The 21,494-nt window shown below is 45.0% G+C and overlaps 1 protein-coding gene across 7 annotated transcripts in view; it reads right to left on the bottom strand.

Annotated features, from left to right (window-relative positions):
- Positions 1–20,821, bottom strand: part of CRPPA (CDP-L-ribitol pyrophosphorylase A) — a 94,354-nt gene extending 73,533 nt beyond the window's left edge. For 3 of the 7 annotated variants that reach the window (XR_008310040.1, XR_008310039.1, XM_053262937.1), the window contains exons 1-2: positions 20,099–20,475; positions 13,363–13,642 (exon numbers count right to left, since the gene is read on the bottom strand). Coding sequence is in view for 5 of the 7 variants with exons in the window: in XM_053262937.1 (XP_053118912.1) it covers positions 13,363–13,642; positions 20,099–20,325 (507 nt within the window). In the remaining 2 variants the exon portion in view is untranslated. The other 4 variants (XM_053262936.1, XM_053262938.1, XM_053262941.1 and 1 more) reach the window with 4 other exon arrangements.
- Positions 20,822–21,494: the final 673 nt, after the last annotated feature.

Below are 21,494 nucleotides of genomic sequence, written 5' to 3'. Positions count from 1 at the left end.
AATTAAAACATTAGTTAAAAACAAACACAAGAAATTTAAAATATGACAATTTAAAAAATTTTAAGACAATATTCTAAAACATTAAAAACAAAAGAGTATCAGTTATCAGTGAAATGAAGAAACATCCCCATTAAGACACAGTGATTATTCTAAATTTTTAAGTTAAGTAGGTATGCATGCATATGAGTATATGTATAAAATATATAATGGTTTTCTTCCGAGGTACAGAACTGCATTTTTAAAGATAAACAAGAATTCCTATCCTGCACACTGAAACACAGACAAACAAGTAAATATTGGATCTAGTAATTTGCAACATTATTTTCCAAGGGGGTAAATCTTGTCTTATAAACTCAAGGCACTAGCTCCCAATGTTATGCTGTATTCATTGTATAAGTTTACTATTCCTGCTTTATAGCCCAGATTTATCCAGCAAAATTGTTTCAAGCACAAAGAAGCTTTGTCTTCACAAAGACAAGTCTTTTTAAATACTACCTGCTACCAATGATTCATAACCTGTTCAAACGGTGAAAGTGTGAAATAAAAGTGAGTTTCAGTTAATAAACTCAAATACACTATTAGGAAGGGTTTCATTATCTTTTTAAACAAAGCATTTAGGAATTTTAGAATAATAAATCAGGATAAATTTACACTGAACACTATCTGTGCTTTTGTTGTGGAAGAAAGTTCTAGCAAAAAAGTCCAAATACAATAAGACATTTTTCTTGTAAGCACTGGTCTCTGAATAGCTTAAACACAATACCACTTGATAATCCATTTCACACTAGTGTAATTTAGAAGAGAATAATGTGCAGTGTCCCAAAAGTTGTGAATCCTTGGTAAAAGTCTTCAAAACTGTCTTTGGAAGGAAAACATTTCACTAATCAGCCCAGTAGTGAAATATCTGAAATGTGAAGAAAGCCAGGAACAGCGTCTAGACTAGAGGCTGCACCAGACTGCCTCTGTCTCTAACCACACCTCCTTGGCTTCAAGCCCAACAGCAGAGGAAGTCAAGGGAATCAAAGTGTTACAAGGCGGCTCCAACCCTACCTGGAAATTTAAAAAACTAACTGCACAGGACTATACATACTGCTATAAAATAAGTGGATGGTACTAAGTTTTGGGGGAGCAGGAAAAGTACCCCAAGCATTCTATTGGCCATGTCCACCATCTTGTTGAAATCAGCAAAAGCAAGTCAGAGCTACTTATGCTGCTCTCTATGTTCCTCTTGTAAATGGTGCAGAGAGGGTGTGTTTTCCCTCCCTTTCTTTCTAAGTTTGTAACACTGTACAGGAACATATGCTGGGTGTACTGTTTGAAAACAAGTCATTGCGTGCATGTGCAAGCACAGTAGCTTTTTTAATAACACTGAGGCAAAAAGGAAGTCAGAAAAAAGGAACATATCTTAAGGCTGTTGAGCATTTAAGTTACCGAGTGGCACATGCACTAATTGCATTAGGAATATTTTCAACTGGTCCCTGGAGCCACCATGTATGGCTCAGGGTGGATAGGAGAAGGAGCAATGAAGCAGCTTTTCAAAAAGGCACTCTGAAGTAGGAAACATTGCATCCAAGGCTTTCTTCAGCCCTGCTTCTCCACATTTAAAAAAAAACCCCATACAAATTGAGAACTAGCATTGCAGGGAGAAGGCTGGGCTATATAAAACTGTTCTCCTTAACACGTTAACACATATTTGTGTGTAGCATTTTTTACTCATAGGGAGTGTATACAAAAATGTAACCCCTGAGCCTATATGTTGAAATGCTGCAGTTTATTCTACCACTTCAGGAACGTAGCACCTTGTTCTATTTCCTCATCTAGGCCTTGCCCAAAACTGGAGTCTTTTTTCATGAATAGATGGTACGAGACATGGGCAAACTGGAACGGCAGGATGGTCAATCCACACTATGAAAGCAATCCCCAGGGAACAGCTAGCAAGCCACAGTGGTAACCAGAGTGCCAGTGCCTTATTCACATTTGCCTGATGTAGCCAACATGCAAGGTTCCTAATTAAGGAAACAAAAAATATCTATCAAGCTTAATAAGCATTATGAAAAAGCCAACCAAAACCCCACCCACGCCATGTTCAGTGAGGCTGACATATCCTATTCTGTAGTGCAGTTGCTTGATACAGTTACTAGCAGGTTCTGTTCTGAGCACTGACATACAGGTGTAACTGGTCTTGGGATCACGCTTAAAGACTACTAGTGATTAAGTTCTTCAGCTCCTCAGTGTTTCCAAAGTATGCCATCTTTTACATGACATTCGTCTTTTAGAGGATACTGTCACTAACCTCATTCAAGAGGAGAGCTGGTCTTGTGGTAGCAAGCATGACATGTCCCCTTAGCTAAGCAGGGTCTGCCCTGGTTGCATATGAATGGGAGACTAGATGTGTGAGCACTGCAAGATATTCCCCTTAGGGGATGGAGCTGCTCTGGGAAGAGCAGAAGGTTCAAAGTTCCCTCCCTGGCAACATCTCCAAGATAGGGCTGAGAGAGATTCCTGCTTGCAGCCTTAGAGAAGCCGCTGCCAGTCTGTGTAGACAATCCTGAGCTAGATGGATCTATGGTCTGACTCAGTATATGGCAGCTTCCTGTGTCCCTAAGAGATACCCAATACTGTACTTAAAGGATATGGATTCTATTTTTCCTGCCATTTTGTGCTTGTCCAAAGCCTGCCTATCTTTTGGCTGTTTAGGTAACTTTTTTATTTAAAAAAGTCAACTTCCAGAGGGATAGCTGTTTTAGTCAATTGCAGCAAATATAATAAAGAGTCTTGTAGCTCCCTGAAGACCAATACATTTATTTCAGCTTAGGCTCCCAAGGATGGGAGTCCTATTCATCAAATGCAAAAAAAATCAAGAACATTGTAGTGGTCTCCTTTTCACTGATTTGGAAAACTTCCATTTTGAATTCCTAAAAAATATGAGATCTTAAACTTGCCATTTTAATCAATTTCCTAACTTAAGGAGGATGTTGGTTAACTATAATGGGTTCAGAAAAGGACACCAAAGATGGTGAGGAATGGTGAAGGAGTTACATATGTGTAGCCTGAACAAGACTAAGGGGAGATACGATAATCATCGCCAAATATCTGAAGGGCTGTCACTTAGGAGAGGACTCATTCTCTGTTGTTCCTGAGGAAAAGATGACCTTGAAATTGCAAGGAAGCCAATTTAGGCTTCCTAAACTCTTCCATTAGAAAGAATTTCTTAACTGTGAGAGCTGTCAACAGTGGAAGAGTGCACTGGAGGCGGCGGGGGAGGCTTTCCTTTGTGGGAGCTTTTCAAGGAGAGGCTGGACAGCCATTTCTCAGGGACACTGTAGCAGTTTCCTGCACTGAGCATAGTACTGGAAGACCTCTACCAAGGGCCCTGCCAACTCTAACATTCTGTGGTTCTATGATTCTGTTATAATGCTCCGAAGTCTTACTGTGTGTGTGCGTGTGTGTGCGTGTGTGTGTGTGCATGCGTGCGCATGCACACAGGGGGACAATACTCCTGTTGTGCCCCTGCAGCACACAGGCTTCATTATTATGTCAGCCAATAAAAATACTATTACTATATACAGCCACAGCAAAATAAATTTTTGACACAAATGCACACATTTGAGAAGGCCCATGTAATTCAGTAAATGTTCTGAAAGAGGAAAGAAAATTCTAGGATCAACCCCCCCCCCCAAAAAAACAACAACCCACCTTCAGTTTAAAGGAAAAAGCTGAGGCACTTGCAGCTAAACTCATTCACTAGAAAGCATGGACATTTTAAGTTAAGGCATCAGCTTTAACTCCATACTACAAAAAAAGTAAACGTGTCCTGATTATCATGTTGTGCTCACTTTCAGCTTTCAGCCTTTATGTACTTTCTCTTGGTCCTTCAGCCACCATCCTCTTCCTTTGCAAATTGAGACAACACTGAAGGTAGAGTTCCTTTACCCTAGAATACATCTGTGTGTACCTCGATGTAAAATACACAGAAATTGAACAGACTACAATATAGCAATATTATGTAAAACAATAATACTTGTTTTCACTTGTCTCTACACCCGGATAACCTGGACAAGTGAACTCCTTGGAAAAGTCATTGACACTATCCTAATCACAAGCAATATAGAAGACAATATCAATGGATTTTACCCATTGGCCGACATCCTAATGAACAACAAGCTGCTTACCTGTAACTTTGGTTCTTCTAGTGGTCACCTGTGCTCTTACACCTATGGACTTCATGTGTGCGCAGAAAACCAATCTGGATCGTTCCAAGCTTCTGAGTTTAGGCGGGAACCCCGCCCCTATATCCCTTATGCGGCTGCGTGCTAGCCCTTTCCCTCAGTCTCTGAATCCACTATAACCTCTCTAGAGAAGGGAGGAGGGAGGGTGTGAGAGCACAGATGACCACTAGAAGAACCAAAGTTACAGGTAAGCAGCCTGTTGTTCTTCTGCGTGATCTCCTGTGCCTTACACCTGTGAGTGCATCGCAAGCTGAGGCTTACCTGGAGGTGAGATTCTAAGCGAAGAGTGAGTTCAGGACTTCTCTCCCAAAGGTCAACTGCCTACACGAATGGACATCCATTGCGTAGTGCTGGACGAAGGACAGCGGGGTTGACCAAGTGGCCGCATGGCAAATCACTTCCAGCGGTACGGAACGGCTGAAAGCAACTGAGGTGGAGACCACTTGGGTAGAGTGGGCCTTGATAGGATATGGCAGCGGGTGGGGGGGGGGTTGCAACCTGGTAGGCTGTCTGGATCGTCTGCACAATCCACCTGGAGAGCATCTGTGAGGAGACCTGGTGACCTTTATGTTGGTCTGAGAAGGTCACAAATAGAGCTGGCGTGAAGCACCAGGGAGCTGTCCTTTGGAGGAAGAACGCGAGTGCACTGCAAACTTCCAGGGTGTAGAGTTCGTGCTGGTCCAAGTCTGCAGGGTTTGGAAAAAACGGAAGAACTATTGGTTGAAAACGATGAGACTACTTTTGGCAGAAAGGCAACGTCAGGACGCAAAACCTGTGGAATACTCAATAAGGAGAGTCTATGCGGAGAGCTTGGAGTTCACTCACTCGGCGAGTGGATGTAACCACTGTTAGGAATGCTACTTTCCATGAAAGGAGCCTGACATCTATAGCTGCGAGCAGTTCAAAAGGCAGACCCATGAGGCAGGACAAGATGAGGGAAAGGTCCCAAGCTGGGGCCATAAACAGAGCATCAGGGAATTTGTGTTGGAGGCCCTTCAGGAATTGTTTCATTATCGGGTCGCGAAACCAAGACTGTGTCCGTGAAGGCATATGGGCCACTATGGCCACCAGGTGTACTCTCAGGGATGAGATCTTAAGGCCCTGGCATTTGGGAGTGAGAAGGAACGTGCAAATAGTGTAGGTACCTATTGGTTGTTCAGACTTGGTTTGGTGGTGAAGGTAGAGCTGGAAATGCTCCCATTTTGTGGAGTATAACCTACGAGGGTTTTTTTGCCGCTCTCAGAATGTGTTGCAGTTCCGGCGGGAAGGCGGTTGTATCCTCCACGCCGTTAGGCAGAGACTGGGTAAGTCGGAATAGAGGATGTGACTGTCTTCCTGGGTGAGTAGGTTCGGCCACTGAGGGAGAGAGAGAGATGTTCTGACTTCAGCAGCTGCAGGAGAGTGGAGAACCACGTCCAACAAGGCCACCAAGGGGCGATAAGGATGCAGTCTAATCACTTCTATTGAACCCATAGGAGCACTCTTGGTATCAATGAAATTGGTGGGAAGAGGTAGGCAAACCTGCCACACCAGGGGATTGTGAATGCGTCTCCTCGGGAACCTCAGCCCCTGCCTGCCCTGGAACAGAAGTCTTGGCACTGGGCGTTGTACTGGGATGCAAAGAGGTCTAAGTCTGGCGTACTCTACCACCAGAAAACGGAGAGGACCACTGTCTGGTCTAGGCGCCATTTGTGTGTGTCCATGCGCAGTCTGTTTAGGGAGTCTGCTTCTGTATTGGATACACCCCAAATATGGATAGCCATGGGTGTTACATTGTGGGCTATACACCAGTGCCAGAGGGTGACTGCAAAGCATAGGAGGACTAAAGAACCTGTACCTCCCTGCCTGCTGATATACACTTTGGCAGTGGTATTGTCGGTCTGGACAGTGACCACAGAACCTCAGAGAAGGAGTAGAAAGCCTCTGAGGGCCTTGTACATGGTGAAGAGCTCGAGATAATTGATGTGGTGGTGCTCCTCAGCCTGGGTCCAGCGGCCGCTGATATGGAGGCCTCCGACATGTGCTCCCCAGCCTAGCTCTGATGCGTCTGTGGTCAGAGTCGAGGTTGGCTGAGGGGGATGGAATGTTGTGCCGTTTGTAAGGTTGTACGGAATTATCCACCACCGCAAGGAGCGTCGCACAGGATGGGGTACCTGAAGTTTCTTGGAAGGGTGGTCCGTTTGGTAGTTTAAGGCTTTCAGGAACCAAGCCTGCAGGACCCGGGTGCGAAGCCTCACATGCAGCAAGACATGGGTCATTGAGGACATGTGACCCAAGAGGTGCTGGATGGTCCTCGCCAAGTGGTGTGTCCTGGCTATGACCAAGGATGCCAGGGTTCGCAAGGTGTGAATCCTTCGCTGGGGGAGAACCATCCTTGCCTGATGCGAGTCGAAAACCGGGCCTAAGAACTCTATCACCCACATAGGATGGAGTTTTGATTTTGCATAATTGATGGTAAGTCTCAGTCCGTTGAAGAGCGTGATGGTGTGATGGACAGCATTGGTGACAACGTTGGGCAGAGATTTCGCTACGATCATCCAATTGTCCAAACAGGGGAATATTTGGACGCCCATCTTCTGAAGGAATGCCACCACCGGGGCCATGCACTTTGTAAAGACCCGGAGAGGGGAGGAGAATCCGAACAGGAGACTTTTGAATTGATAGGTGGAATTCCCTATTATGAACCAGAGGTATTTGTGATGTTGAGGCCCGATGGTAATATGGTAATAGGCGTCCCTGAGGTCCAGGGCTGCGAACCACGCCCCTTTGTAAAGCAACTGAAGGTTAACTGGAATGGTTAGCATCCGAAATCGCTTGTAGGTGATAGAAGAGTTCAGGTCTCTGAGGTTGAGGATGGTACGGACCCTGCCGTCTGGCTTTGGAATCACGAAATAAGGTGAGTAGAACTCTGGGCCTGCTGTGAGTGGTACTTGTTCGATGGCGTCTTTGTGCAAGAGGAAGACTACCTCTTCCATCAAGGTCCTTGTCTGGGCCGAGGTGACTGGTGAAGATTGAGGTCTTTCAGAGAATTTGAGCACGTATCCCACCCAGATTATGGTCAGGACCCATGAGTTGGTGGTGATCTTCTCCCATGCAGGTAGGAATGGGAGGAGACGAGACCCAACTCGGGCCACTCTGCAGTCAGTATTTCTTAGGGTAAGGCAGTGGGGGGGGCACTGTTTTTGGGGTAGCGGCTTAGTGTATTGCTGCTTCTGCCCACAAGTTGCCGCTCTGGCAGAACAAAAGGAGTGATCCAAGGAAGAGTAAGAAGGCGCTTGGCGGTCTTGGGGTCGTGTCCAGCAAGAATATTTTGGATTGTGAAATGGAGGTTGATTGAGTCATTGAATGCACTGTACTCCAGAGTTTCTGGACCTTTTGCAAGGTCTTGTCGGGTTTTTTTCTCCGAAGAGGACCTCTCTTTCAAACTGGATATGACTTTGCAATGCCCAACAGAGCCAAGTTTAGTAGGAGAGAAACTGGGGCTTGGGTGTCCACCTGGATAAGCCCAAACAGCGGGTCTAAATCCAATTTATTTTGCTGATGCAGTTGGATATTCACAGAGGATACCATGCGAGTCAAATAGTCAGCAAACGTCTTGTAGTCTTCTGAAGGGGATGAAGACTTGAGTGGCGCTTGTTGGTCAGCTGGGGAGGATGCCAGTGAGACCTCCTCTGAACGGGGGGAGCAGGATGTGCGTGCCTAATCTTCTGGGAGGCCAATGTCATCTCCCTCCGAATTCTGCACATCTGGTGTCCCTGGAGCGGGGAAAGCCAACTCGGCCTCCTCCCCTTGCGTGTCCTTCGGTTCAGCAGGTAACAGCGTGCCTCCTTACGGGGTGGGTGAGATGCTGTTTCTGTCCTGGATGGGGTACAGAAACCCCGTTCTTGGGGAAATTGAAACCAAGGGCGGTAGGCTCCTGACCAGGGGTGATATCTGTCTTCATAAAAGTCATCATAGTCTCCTTGAAAGGGACCGTGAAGAGGAGGCTCATAGTGGTAGCGCTCTGCATAGTGATACGAGTCTGGGTGATTGGCCAGGTCTGCTTCACAGTCCCTGTAATAGTGCTCCCAAGGACAAAAACGGAAGCCTTAATCAAAGTCCCACTTCAGGTCCAATCGGTATTGAGACTCCCTATCGTGAGTCTCCCTATCGTGGTTGTTGTCTAGTCCCTCGATCCCGAGGGTAGAGGCACTTAAACTCAGAGTCTAGCGCTGAGGAGATCGAGCACGCCCGATCTTTCTCTGAACCCGTAGCTTCCTGCTCTGACAGGGAGCGGCCTTCAGCCTCATGGGAGGAGTTGTCACACCCAAGATCCAGCAGCTCCTACTCGAAGTCCAAGTCTCCCTCCGTCGGGGAGCACCAAGAGGCTCTTTCATGACAGGCTTCTGGAGCCAAAGTTGTTCTCACCTTTTTCTTTTTGGGCTTCACTGCTCCATCTATATGGCCTGGCTTTCCAGGGTTTTTAAATCAGTTTTAATATTTTAACCCAGTTTCAGGGTTTTTAATTACTGCGATTGTTTAATTGTTGTTTTAAAATGTTTTTAAATTGTTAATTGTTGTTGTTTTTTTTAATTTTTGTTTTAGCTCTTTACTGTTTTAATGGTTTGTTTTAATTGTAAACCGCCCTGAGCCATTTTGGAAGGGCAGTATAAAAATCAAATAAATAAATAAATAAATAAATACAATAATATATCTGCCGACCGCTTTTTGTGGTTCACCAGCTTAGCCAAGTCCTGCTCCTTTCATTTCTTTTTCTTTTGGGTCACTGACTATGTGGCACCATCTGCAGCAGCAAGGCAGCTTCAGAGAGAGCCATAGGCTCGGAGATCAGTTTTGGGAGCGTGCTCTGCCCCGATTGTACAGCCGAGAGCAGGAGTGTAGTAGCGCTTGTTAAGGGAGCTACAGAAGGTGTCTGCTCAGTGGCGGGAGTTTTCTGCCGAGAGGGCCCTAGAAGATTGGAGGGCCTGCTCCCAAAGCCACGCCCAAAGCCTGGACGCCCTGTTTTTACGGGCTTGTTTAGTGAATTGGAGACAGTGGTGGCAGGTGTCCACCATGCAGGCTTCGCCAAGGCAGAACAAACACCGACTGTGTCCTCCTGAAGATGGTAGTTTGGCGGCACAGCGAGAGCAGCGTTTGAGAGTCAACTTCTGTGCCATATGCCGGGGGGCCATACATCGGGGAGTCCCAGAAGAAACAGGGGTGCGAATCAACTCCCCTCTCTCGGGGGGGGGGCGCGGGGGGAGACCGAAGGAAAGAAAAATGAAAACTGAGAGAAGAATAAACTCTAATAGGAAGGAAGGAATGCGAAGAAAAGGTAACTAAAACAATAAGCAACTTAACTTCTAACCTTTTTTAAAAAACAAAAACAAAAACGCTCGGAGCGATTGGAGAGGTGTCTTTTCATCCGCGGGCGAAGAAAGACTGAGGGAAAGGGCTAGCACGCAGTCGCATAAGGGATGGGGGCGGGGTCCCCACCTAAACTCAGAAGCTTGTAACGATCCGGACTGGTCTTCTTCACACGCTCAAAGCCCAGAGGTGTAAGGCGCAGAAGAAGCCCTCGTGCTTCTTTCACATTGCCACTTTCCAAATCAAGGAAATGCACATGCTTGCATGGGTGGCAATTTTTGCCAATCCTTATCATCCAAAAGTGCTCCTTGCAACCTGGGTCCTTGAGGATTGCACAGATGGGTTGCAGGGAAACCATCTTCCCCAACTTGTGGGAGCAGGAGAGATTGATGAGAATTCCACCCGAGTGACCAGCAGAGCACTGCTAGTCTGCAGCACAGAAGCACCAGCACTCCTCATGGAGCTCTGGTACTTAGCCATTATGTACAATTTCAAGCACTAAATGCTTCTCTAAAAACTCTAAAAGCATCTAAAAATGCTTCTCTAAAAACTGAGCATGCTTATTCAGATTGTTCCCTGTTTCATATGCAATGTTTTTAAAAAAATGTTTCTTTTAAAAAGCATGAACATTCTGATTATCCAGGAAATTTAGTTCTTGAAACTATGAAAGGGTTGTTTCTTTTTAAACTTGTACTCAGAAAAACAGTTTCTGAGTACTGTATAAGAGTTGCAAGGAGAAAAATCAGACTTTTAATTCACACTTTGTTGCAATTACAGTCTCTGTCTCTCAAACTATCTTTCAAGTGGGATTGACAAGTTCAATTTTTATGTTTATTGTAATATGCTGCAAGCACTTTTCTTTGTGGTGTTATTTAAATTGTTGGCAATAAAAAGTTGCTAGGGGGCTTGGAATGCTGCCTTCTTCTGTTTCCACTACCTTCCCCAACTTGTATTGGCAACAACAACAAAAAATGTTTCTAAAAATGTATAATTTTAATTATAAATTTCTTGAAAACATAAATGGAATTTAATTGGTTACAAAGGTATATTCTAACATAATCAAGGGATTGTTTCATAGAATTAATTTACTAAAGCACAGTATTCTAGTAAGTTGAACATTTTGAATCCTGCAGGCAAATAACAAACTGATTAGTAAATGTAATAAAGTAATTTATTCTACTGACAAGTAGAATTAAGGAGTGCAAAATCCTTCTTGATCAATTGCCATTTTAAGAACATTAAAACTTCATACAATTGCTATCTACATGGTATGCTGAACCTGAATTCCAATATAGCATCATCTTTGTTGAATGAGTGATTTAATATGATGTTTCAGCCAGGATTACTATTTTTTAAACCAGGAAGTCTCTAAACACATAATGAAAAAGGAAATAATTACTTTCCATAGTGAAGATTTTATTTTATTTTCCAAAATCATCCTACCACTTTTTTTCTTTTTCTCTAAATGGAGCTCTGCATCACACAAGGAGGAAACAAGCCAGGATAACAATTTTAAACCAACATGTACAGTGCCACCAAAAAGCTGACTTGTGATTGTTTTTAACTGTACCCACACCACCTGTAGATAATATAAATCTAGAAATGTTTACAAAACCTATGTACTTCTAAAATACAGCGACGCTGAAAATAAACTCTTAACATCAAAAACAAGCACATTGCTTCTGAAAGCTGCTGAGGCCAAGACTGGTACACTTCCAAAACTGGGCAGGTGCTGGGAATTCTTGCCTACAGGAGTACCTTGCTCGTATTTATACTTGTACAAATACTTAGGGATCCGTTTGTTTATTATTTGGTCCCAATTATAGCATTTATGGCAAGATCGGGACAAGAGTAAGCAGGAACAGCCCTTCCAGAGATGGGGCAACACAGTTGCCTCAGGTGTGGGTGCAGAGAGGGGGAGCAATGTCAGACTCCCACTTGACCACAATCGCTGCCAGTGTTCCCTCTAAGGCATGTGCATGCCCGTCTGCACACAAGTTTTTTTGACGTCCACTCAATTTTAAATCCCACTCAAGTTGAATCAGGAAGGCCTCATTCTGATTGCATGTGTGCACACAATGCCTTGATATCACCACCCAGAACAAAACTCATTCCATGAACAGATGGAGGAGGGGGGGGGGGGAGAAGGAACATTGATCGCTTCGCTGCCCTTCCTTGCCCTGTTGGGGCATCCTGCACATGTTCCCCTTTTTGCCCTGCTGGGGTATACTTCTGCTCTCCCCCAACAATTTGAGCTAGGAATGCCCCTGCTATCACTGCCTGGCTTGGTGGCATATTCTGAGAGTGGATGTTGCTGCTCCTGCCTCAGAAGCATGACCTAAAAGGCTAAGCACCCACTCACAGATGGTGAGGGATAGAGAGGGGTGTGTGAGTGTGAGAGAGACAGACTGTCCTTGTCTCGGGTAGCAAAATGTATATTGGGCATCTCTGGAAGTAAGGCTAGGACATTCATTCCTTCACTACTAACAGAGTGTACAACCAAATAAGGAGACTCTACATTTATTGAACACAGACTCTTCCCTGCCCATTTCACTAAACAAGTGGAGGGCAGCAGAGAAAGGAGCATATGGACTAGAGAGGAACAAAGGAAGGACATATGAGCCCAAGTCTCAGTACTGGTTTCACTCTGGGTACAATCCCCATGGCTAAAGTAAACAACCCTATATGAACAGAAATGGAATACAGGGAAGAATGCAATCTCTAGGATCCAGGTTTTTATAGGTAGAATGAAAACCAAAATTTAGAAAACATTTTGACACACTGGCCAAGATCCAGACTAAATGAAATTACGTTAGTTGCTATTAACATACCTCATTTATTTCAATAGTGCTTAGTGATGGGAACATAGGAAACTGCCGTCTACTGGGTCAGATCACTGGTCCATCTAACTCAGAATTGTCTACCCAGACTGGCAGTGGCTTCTCCAAGATTACAAGCAGTAGTCTCTCTGGAGATGCCAGGGAGGGAACTTGGAACTTTCAGCATGCAAGTATGCAAATGCTTTTCCCAGAATGGCTCCATTCCCTAAGGGGAATATATAACAGTGCTTAAATGACTAATGTAGTCTGGATCTTGCCAAGTTTCCTAAATTGGTAAGAAATACTGATGATGGTGACCAATGAATTCAAAAGAAAGTGGCCTATATTGATCTAGACTTGGAGTAGCATAGTAGTCAAGAGACCATATATGAATTCAAAAAACCATGGTGCCATGAACTCACTAGATATTAGACAAACCACAATTTCAGCCCACACCAATCTGCAGTACGAGGATTATAATACTTATTTACATTGCAAGGTTGCTATAAGGATAACAAAATACACGATACACTTCGAAGACTTGGAAGTGCTATATAAAATGTTAGACATTTTATGGACTATGTTAGACATTTTATATAATGTTAGACATTTTATATAAATGTTATATAAATAAATCATGGTTGGGATGATGTGAGTAGTAGTTCAGCAACAACTGGGGTACCACAGGCTCGAACCCTTAGGCTAAACCAGGGTTTCTAAACCTTGGGCCCCCAGATGTTTTTGGATTACAACTCCCAGAATCCCCAGCCACAAAGGCCATGTCTGGGGATTCTGGGAGTTGTAGTCCAACAATATCTGGGGGCCCAAGGTTAAGAAACCCTGGGTTAAACTATTTACTAACTACCTCTTCACACAAACACGTCTAGAATCCACTCCAATTAAAATATATGACACACCACCTACTATAACTGCACTAGAGAGTTTTGTGATGTTGCAGTAATACTTACCCCACGTCCTTTGGCAGCCATAACCACTTTAAAAAGAATATCCTCCTCAACAAATGGTCTCACGGCATCATGGATGATTACTACTTCTGGTTTATGGAGTGAGGAACCCAGACAATTGTTCTTTTCAAATATTTTCAGTCCATTGAAGATTGACCTATGACGCGTCTTTCCACCTTCAACTACAGATGTTCGTTTGTGACCATATTTTTTTATGATAGACTTCATTATTTCAACATTCTCTGGAGACACCACCACCACAATATCAGATATCCAGCTGATTCTGCAAGGCATTGAAGAGAATATTTTAATACACATTCTGAAGACACTTTTAGTATTTAAAGTTTCTTCCATGATAAGAGCACCTTTCAGAATGTTGATATATTTATGTTTTATTCTTTAGGATCCTGGAAAGAAGGTGTGGGGAAGAGACAAACATAGATTTACACAGAACTCCAATGACGTAAATAATGGTCTGGGCAGACTTGTTCTGCACTGTGGAAATGGCTACATTAATGACTCAATTAAAGAACACACACTGAGGTGGACACAGAAGGGGTACATTTCTGGATGAGTGAGCTGAGTCCCACATATTAGATTTCTGAAATAGAAATGGAGAGCAGGTAGGGGGCCAAACTGCTTGTATGAGCGGGTGCTTGCCCCTCCATACACCTCCTCTGAAGCCACTCTTACAATTTACTGATTCAGAGTCTAAATCTCTCCAGCATGTGCTACTTAATTGAGTACCCAGAATGTTGGGGGGCAATATGCTAAATCATTGTAAACCGCTTAGAGAGCTTCCAGCTATAGAGCGGTATATAAATGTAAGTGCTATTGCTACTAATACTTATTATACTCCTACTTCCTTAGGAAAATAGTGTTCCCTATTAGAATGATTTTGGCTCTGGTATGGTCTCAAGAAAATTTGCAGTAGGGTTGCCAAATCCATTCTTAGAGAAGAAATTGTGCAGTCATTAAAATTGTACGAGTCAGGGTATTTGTTCCTGCAGGGCAGTGATAAATTCCACGGGTTCTACTTCCCTCTTTTCTTTATCTCCAGAAAGCTGCACCTGTTATATTTCACATTTCTTGTAGCTGCTGTAAATACAGGAACCTCTGGAATTGGTGATCCTTCTGCAGATTTCCCAAAGACCACATTGATGTTCCAGCCACATTTTGAAAAACCTGTTCCACCCCCCTAGTATGAAGTACAAGTCTCATATCATTTTAGTGATCAGTCGGTGCTTGTATGTTATGTATCTGAATCCCAAATGCAGAAGTTGTATTTTACAAAATACAAGTATAATATTCCACTAGAGGAGATGAATCAATCAATAAATATATCCCAGGTATTTAGTCTTGCTTAAACATGTATAACACAATCTATGCACGTTTTCAGATTATATTCTGAAAACAAATGGATAATTTTCCTGAAAATGGATAATTTATGTTTTCAATTAGGGGTTGATAATTAAGCTGGGAAAGGAAGTCAAAAGACAGCACATCCCACTTCTTACAAGTGATATTTTGTTATCTCTTCCTTTCAGTATAATAAGAGGTCATTTTCATGACTTCATGCTGCCACTGGGAAGGTCTGAGAGAAGGCAGGAGTTCACCTGCCTTCCACAGTAGACAAGCGTCATCACCTTTGCCTACGCCGCATCGCACACCCACACAAGTGGCAGCGCAGTGAAGGCAGAGTCTGGGAGCAGGAGGACTTCCCCCTCCCACATAGCAGAGCGATGAAATCGCAGCAGGCTGGACGAAAGCCTTTTTACCCAGGGGTGATCATTCACATGCTCACCTACCAAGGTAAAACAAACCTGAGGTTCATTTTACCTTATAAGAGAACCACCACTTTAGCCTTTTGGCCCAGTTAGTTTTGCTAAGCAGAGCCCATCAAGAGGAAGACCAAAGCATATCACAAAGCTACCCAAAGGACATGGCTGTACTCTAAGAAAAATTAAAAGATCCACTTATGGAACTTCCCACTTTGTGTTAAAAATGTGACACTAATGTTTTCCAGATGTTTCTTATTTTAGACATTGGCTCCCAGAAGAGGTAAATTGTACTCTACTGTACTGGGAGGCAGGATATTTGATCCTGCTAGCTTGAGAGCACCTTAGACTAGACAAGTAGATCTGTGTGTCTGTGCACATGCATGTACATGCATACATGTACATATTTTGAATATGTGTCCAAGGGATAGATGGTGCCTGTTCAGGGCACTAAGTCATTGAAAATTGATGTTAAAAGAATAGAGAGTCTACAGTTAGAAGATACTGGAAGGAGGCCACAAATGATGGGGAGTTTTCTTTTCATGTATTTTTTGGAGAAGGGTACTAGCTGCTGATGAGACCCAGAGATTGAGGCAGGAGCCAATTAAATTGTTAGCATGACACAGTACAAAGTGCTGCCAAAGCTCAAAGCAAGACACTAATCCTCTGGCATCTGTAAAGAATGAAGGCAACCCACCCAGAATGGGGTCAGAAAAGGCTTCTTGGAAAGGAAGAAGAATGCATGTGAACTGGAGAATGAGATTCAGGATGGCACAAATAGAGGATTAAGAGAGCACAGAAAGAGCAAATAGGCTTGGGAGGGGCGTTTATCAGCGCACAGAATACAGAGTATATACTGTATACCCTGGATTATACAGGTATATACTGTATAGTACTATATAAGCACATAGCACAGGGATTCCCAACCTTGAATCCCTAAATTTTATTTAACTACAACGCCCCATCATTACCCACCCACCCCCCGCCACAATGACCACAGGGGACTGTATAAGTTGTAGTCTAATAAAATCTGGGGACCCAAAGTTGGGAACCCCACCATTATAAAGTGATTAAGAACACAATATTAATGAGTTGTGTCTACACACAGCAGTGTTACCACTCTATCGTCTTGGTAGTAGCTACACTCCTCTTCTAATATCAGAGATTATCGAAACTGCAAGTGTTTCCACACAATCCATTTTCAATTCCCTGCTGATTGATTGTGTGTGTGTGCGTGTGTAACATTTTTTAGTACATTACATGCAACAACAGTCTTCCTCTGCCTTTCAAAGATCATCATTTTTAAATCCACCTCCTCATTCCTGGTTATTTAGTATCCTTAACCACATTCACAAACAAGTCCTTCCTTATGTTGAAAAGTGAAGGGACGAATTCTGGCCCTGAACTCAGATGTACCTTTTTATTACTTCACATAAAGAACTATAGCATTCAAGTTCCCTGTGGAGGCCCTTCTGACTTAGGTCTCCACTGTCAAACTGATCATCTGAAAGCTAATGAGAACCACCAATCTCCACATGCTCATGTGCTTTTCCTTTCACACTACTGGACAATTCACATGGAAATTAGGTAATCTGAATAATTTCTCATAACTACAAAATGAGCGGGGTGGGTGGTTTGTGTAACACCATAAGCAGTCAAAGTGTGGTAGACTGGTGGTTTGCCTGGTTACAATGTACACAATTCCCAGATCATTCATACAACCCATTCACGCATCTAGAAGAGTCTAAAAACACAGCGGCAAACTGGCCCTAAGGAATAGCAAGGCAGAAAGAACTTCATCAGAAATAAGCAAGCAAGAGTAAACTATCCAGATGGGTAGGCTATCAGACTACAACATGCAGGTCACTTTATCAAAGCAATGCAGAAAACAATATACTCAACTTGAAAGGATGGCTGACATCCAGACTAAGTTACTCAACAATAGTACTCAGGAACTGCTCTAAATTCAGTTTCAATAGGACTTCCTATTTAGTCAGAAGAAATTTAGCCAGAATGCCAGCCAGTATAATCCTTGGAACCTATATTCAAGCCTAGGCCTACAACTTGGCATACAATACAATATATTTAAACCAGCTCTCAACATTCCACCATCTTCCCAACATTCCACCATACTGTAGTGTAACACCATAAACACCATTTATGGGTCACAACACACCAGCTGAAGACTAAGACTAATGTGACTAAAACAGAATCCTGAATAGGAGCTTATGTATAAAGAAAAGGCTACAAACAAGAGCAGACTTGCTTCTCCACGAAATATCTTGAGTCAATGGAGTGAGCCATCAGGGACAGGAAGCACATTTAATTCCCAGCCTAACTATATCCCCAAGCGATACACTCCAATTATCCTATTTCATATTACAGGCCCATTATTCTGCTCACAGTCAACTAGGTGATAGGCTGACCCAAATACTCCCCAGCAAAAGTCCAAAATGGGATTCCTGGTAGTTCCTGGCTTTTGTTTTTTAGGTCTACCCACAAGAACTGCAATGCTTTTCAGGCCTACTGCTATCAATATCAGACAAGTTCACCATTTGATTATCTCTATGAACTCATTTAATTTCTTTCTCCATCTTTCTACCTCTTTCAGTACCTTTTTACATACGATCATGGATGCAGCCAAAATGTGCACCAAGAAACAAGGCAAGCAGTTAATAGCAACAGTCTACTACTTCTCCCCTTACTTTTTTGATCCTTCCAGGTCCCTCCCTTAGTCTAGCAACTCAATCTTCGGTCGCATTTTCATAATCATGTTAATCCTGGTTAAATGGGGTTGACCAACAGCAGCGTGATCATGTGAGCCTGTATGCGGAGGCAACTCCAGCTAAATTCTACATGATTGATTAATCATCCTGCAGAATGATTAATCTGCAGAAGAGAGTTGGTCTTGCGGTATAGCAAGCACGACTTGTCCCCTTAACTAAGCAGGGTCTGCCCTGGTTACATATGAATAGAAGACTTGATGTGTGAACACTGTAAGATAGTCCCCTAGGGGATGGAGCCACTCTGGGAAGAGCAGAAGATTCCAAGTTCCATCCCTGGCATCTCCAAGATAGGGCTGAGAGATTCTTGCCTGCAGGCTGCAGCCCTGGAGAAGCTGCTGCCAGTATGTGTAGTCAATACTGTGCTAGATGGACTCATGGTCTGACTCAGTATATGGCAGCTTTCTATGTTCCTATCCCACCAGATGCCCTGATCAGGACCCACTGATTCTCATTATGTAACTCTCAACGAATCTGGTTACCTGCATGCGCCACACCCACCATAGACATCTCTAGACACAATGGGCACCACACAGTGGTGCTCTGGCATTGCTCCCACACTGTTCTGTGACTGTGCAATAAAGTATTTGATTTGATGGCTGGAGGCATACTCCTCCATTAGGCCAGCCAGAGCAAGGAGTCCCTGAGAAAGATGCCCTCCCCGACCTCCTGTCAACTGCAACTCTCAACAGTAGCCAGCTACAAGGAACAGTCTCTCCCTCCTCCAGGATACACACCTGCCTATTGCAGACACAAACAGTGCCCCCAGTAAAGCAGCAGCAGCCATAGACCAGAGTTGCATAACTTCAGCCCTCCAGCTGTTGTTGGACTACAATGCCCATCATCACATCATAGTGGCCAATAATCTGGGATGACAGGAATTGTAGTCAAACACCTGCAGGAGAGGCCAAGTTGTGCAGCCTTGCTGGAGACACTGTTGTCCAGGATGCCTTGTGGGTCCATGCATTTGTCTAATCCAACCCTGGGGTTCAGGCAAAGCTGTCTGATTGCACAGCTCACCACTGCAGGATAGCACATTCAGTGGTGTGTGTGGAAAGGCAGCAGCCTCAGCAGTGGATGGTGGAAAGGGAACACCCTGGACACCAATGCTGCATCACATTTGCATGAGGGGTGGGGGGGTGGGGAAGGATTCTAACCTAGAGGCGTTCCATCATAATTCCACAGATGGTAGCTTTCACCCCACTGGCTTCTCAGCCAAGCACATGCAACCCCCATGGCCTAGGGACATTTTTCAGACACCCACCCACCCCTATCATTATTATTATTTATTTGATTTCTATACCACCCTTCCAAAAATGGCCCAGAGTGGTTTACACAGAGAAATAATACACAAATAAGATGGGTCCCTGTCTCCAAAGGGCTCACAATCTTAAAAAAACACACGATAGACACCAGCAACAGCCACTGGAGGTACTGTGCTGGGAGTGGATAGGGCCAGTTATACTCCCCCTGCTAAATAAAGAGAATCACCTTGTTAAAAGGTGCCTCTTTGCCAAGTTAGCAGGGGTTCCCTCCAACAGAGATTCCCAGATGTTGTTGACTACAGCTCCCACAGTCCCCAGTGGCAATGGCTTTTGCTTGGGGATTCTGGAGGTTGTAGTCAACACCACTTTGGAATCCCTCAAAGAAGGGAACACTGCCACCCACCTCTAATGATGGCGACCCCCGCCCCCCCCCCCGCACTGGTAAGTCCCACTGAAAGTGCGTGATGAGGCTCGTCTGGGCTGCAACCCTACACTCACTCAGACGCCCCACTGAACTGAATGGAACTACTCCCAAGGAGGAATGGCACTGAGAGGTTGCAACCCTTATGCACACTCATACGGAAATAACTCCTTCCCGAGGAGCGTGCAAGAACTCCAGCTTCATACATCCACTCCATTTCCTTCCCCTTCCTCCTGTGTGGAAGCCTCCTCTTGAAGCTTCCAGGCGGGGCCGCGCCGTGTGCCTTTTCAAAGCAAAGCTGTTCAGCGCCTCGCTAGCGAAAGCCCAGTCCTCATACAACAAAGCGCGGGCTCTTCCACTCCACCCACCGGCGCCCGTCCGAGCTGAAGCAAGGAGGGGGCGGGGCAGGGAACGCACGCCGTTTTTTGGTAGCCCAGGAGAGTTGCGTGCGCACGCGCGGGAGAAGTCGTTCGCTCGTTCGTTTTTGGTTACCTTTCAATCGCCCCCACCGTGTAGCTAAGGAGCGGCCTGCCCAGTAGGGCGCAGAACTGCTTCGGGGTGGCGCCACCCATCCGCTCCCCGCTTCCCCCGGCGGGCAGCACCGCGGCCACCGAGAGCGGCAGAGTTCGCTCCCGGGGCTCAGCCGCCGCTTCCGTCTCCTCTTCCTCTTCGACAGGCTCCGGGCAGCCCTTCCCGCGTCCAGACTCCGCCGACTCCATTGTGGCAGCCCCGGAAAGGGCGACGGTTGCGCCAGCCAGTCCTCCTCACTGAAACGAGCAGAGCCGCCTCAGCAGAAACACCTGTGCTGGTGCTCGTCCGGCTGACTAGGCTGGAGGAGCAGCTGCCTTTCAAGGCGCCCTGGCCCCCCCCCCGCCTACCTCGCTTTTGGCCCCAGGCGTGTCCGTGAACCATAAAGAACACGCTTCCCGCTCTGTGTATTCGGCGACTGACAGAACTCGCCCGGAGCCATGCGTCTTCCCTTAAAGCGGGCCTGCTCAATTTAGGCCCCCCGTCAGTTGCTTTTGAACTACAACTCCTATAATCCCCAGCCACAATGTCCATTAGCCAGGGATTATGGGAATTGTAGGCCAACATGTGCAGGAGGGCCGAAGTTGAGCACCCTTGCTTTAAAGCTTCGATTACCGTCCCCTAACTGTGCTACTGATTGCCGCCCCCCACCGCCAGCCCATTTTGTCTTCTTCATTTTAATCGAAGCTATCTGGCCCTTTAAATGTTCCTTCGTGGGGGGGTGTAGCGAAGAGGAAAAGGCTAGCTCCTCCTACGCATGCGCTCTGCTCCTTTGAAAGAAAAGGGGCACGTAAGTTGCTCGAGGCAGAAGCCTCGTGCAGGCGACGCGAGTCAGGGTGAGGTCTTTCTGCCAGGCTGGTTATTTATATACTTACACTGGCAGGTGCTCTTTGGGGTTCCGGGCAGAGTCCGTCACAGCTCTATATGGAGATGCCAGGGATTGAAGCAAATATCTGCTGTGTACTGTATACAAAAAGCACGTGCTTAATTGCCGCTGAGTTAAGCTGCTCTTCTATTACCGAAGTCAGCGTCAATAAGCTGTGTGTTTTGCGTTATCCTTTTTCTCTACAGCAGGCAAAGCCTCGCCTGTCTTTCTCGCGTTCGCCTGCCCATCATAACTGTTGGAGTTGCCAGATCCTGAAGCTTAGATCCTTAGGGAATTGAGCCTGGGAGTTAAGGTGGTGAAATTTTGATGGGAGAGTATTTTAGGGGACAGCCTGTGCTTCCTGGCTCAGGGTTGATGAACATGGAAGCAAAACTAATCGCAAAAGGCAATCTGTGGTGTAGTCAGTGATGGACCTAGGTAATTTTGAAGCCTAGACCTAAAGGCATTTGGAGCCCCCACCCCCCTCCGCAAGTT

The sequence above is a fragment of the Hemicordylus capensis genome, chromosome 6, assembly GCF_027244095.1.
Source record: "Hemicordylus capensis ecotype Gifberg chromosome 6, rHemCap1.1.pri, whole genome shotgun sequence".
Taxonomy (NCBI): domain Eukaryota; kingdom Metazoa; phylum Chordata; class Lepidosauria; order Squamata; family Cordylidae; genus Hemicordylus; species Hemicordylus capensis.
This window is presented reverse-complemented; position numbering and strand designations above follow the sequence as displayed.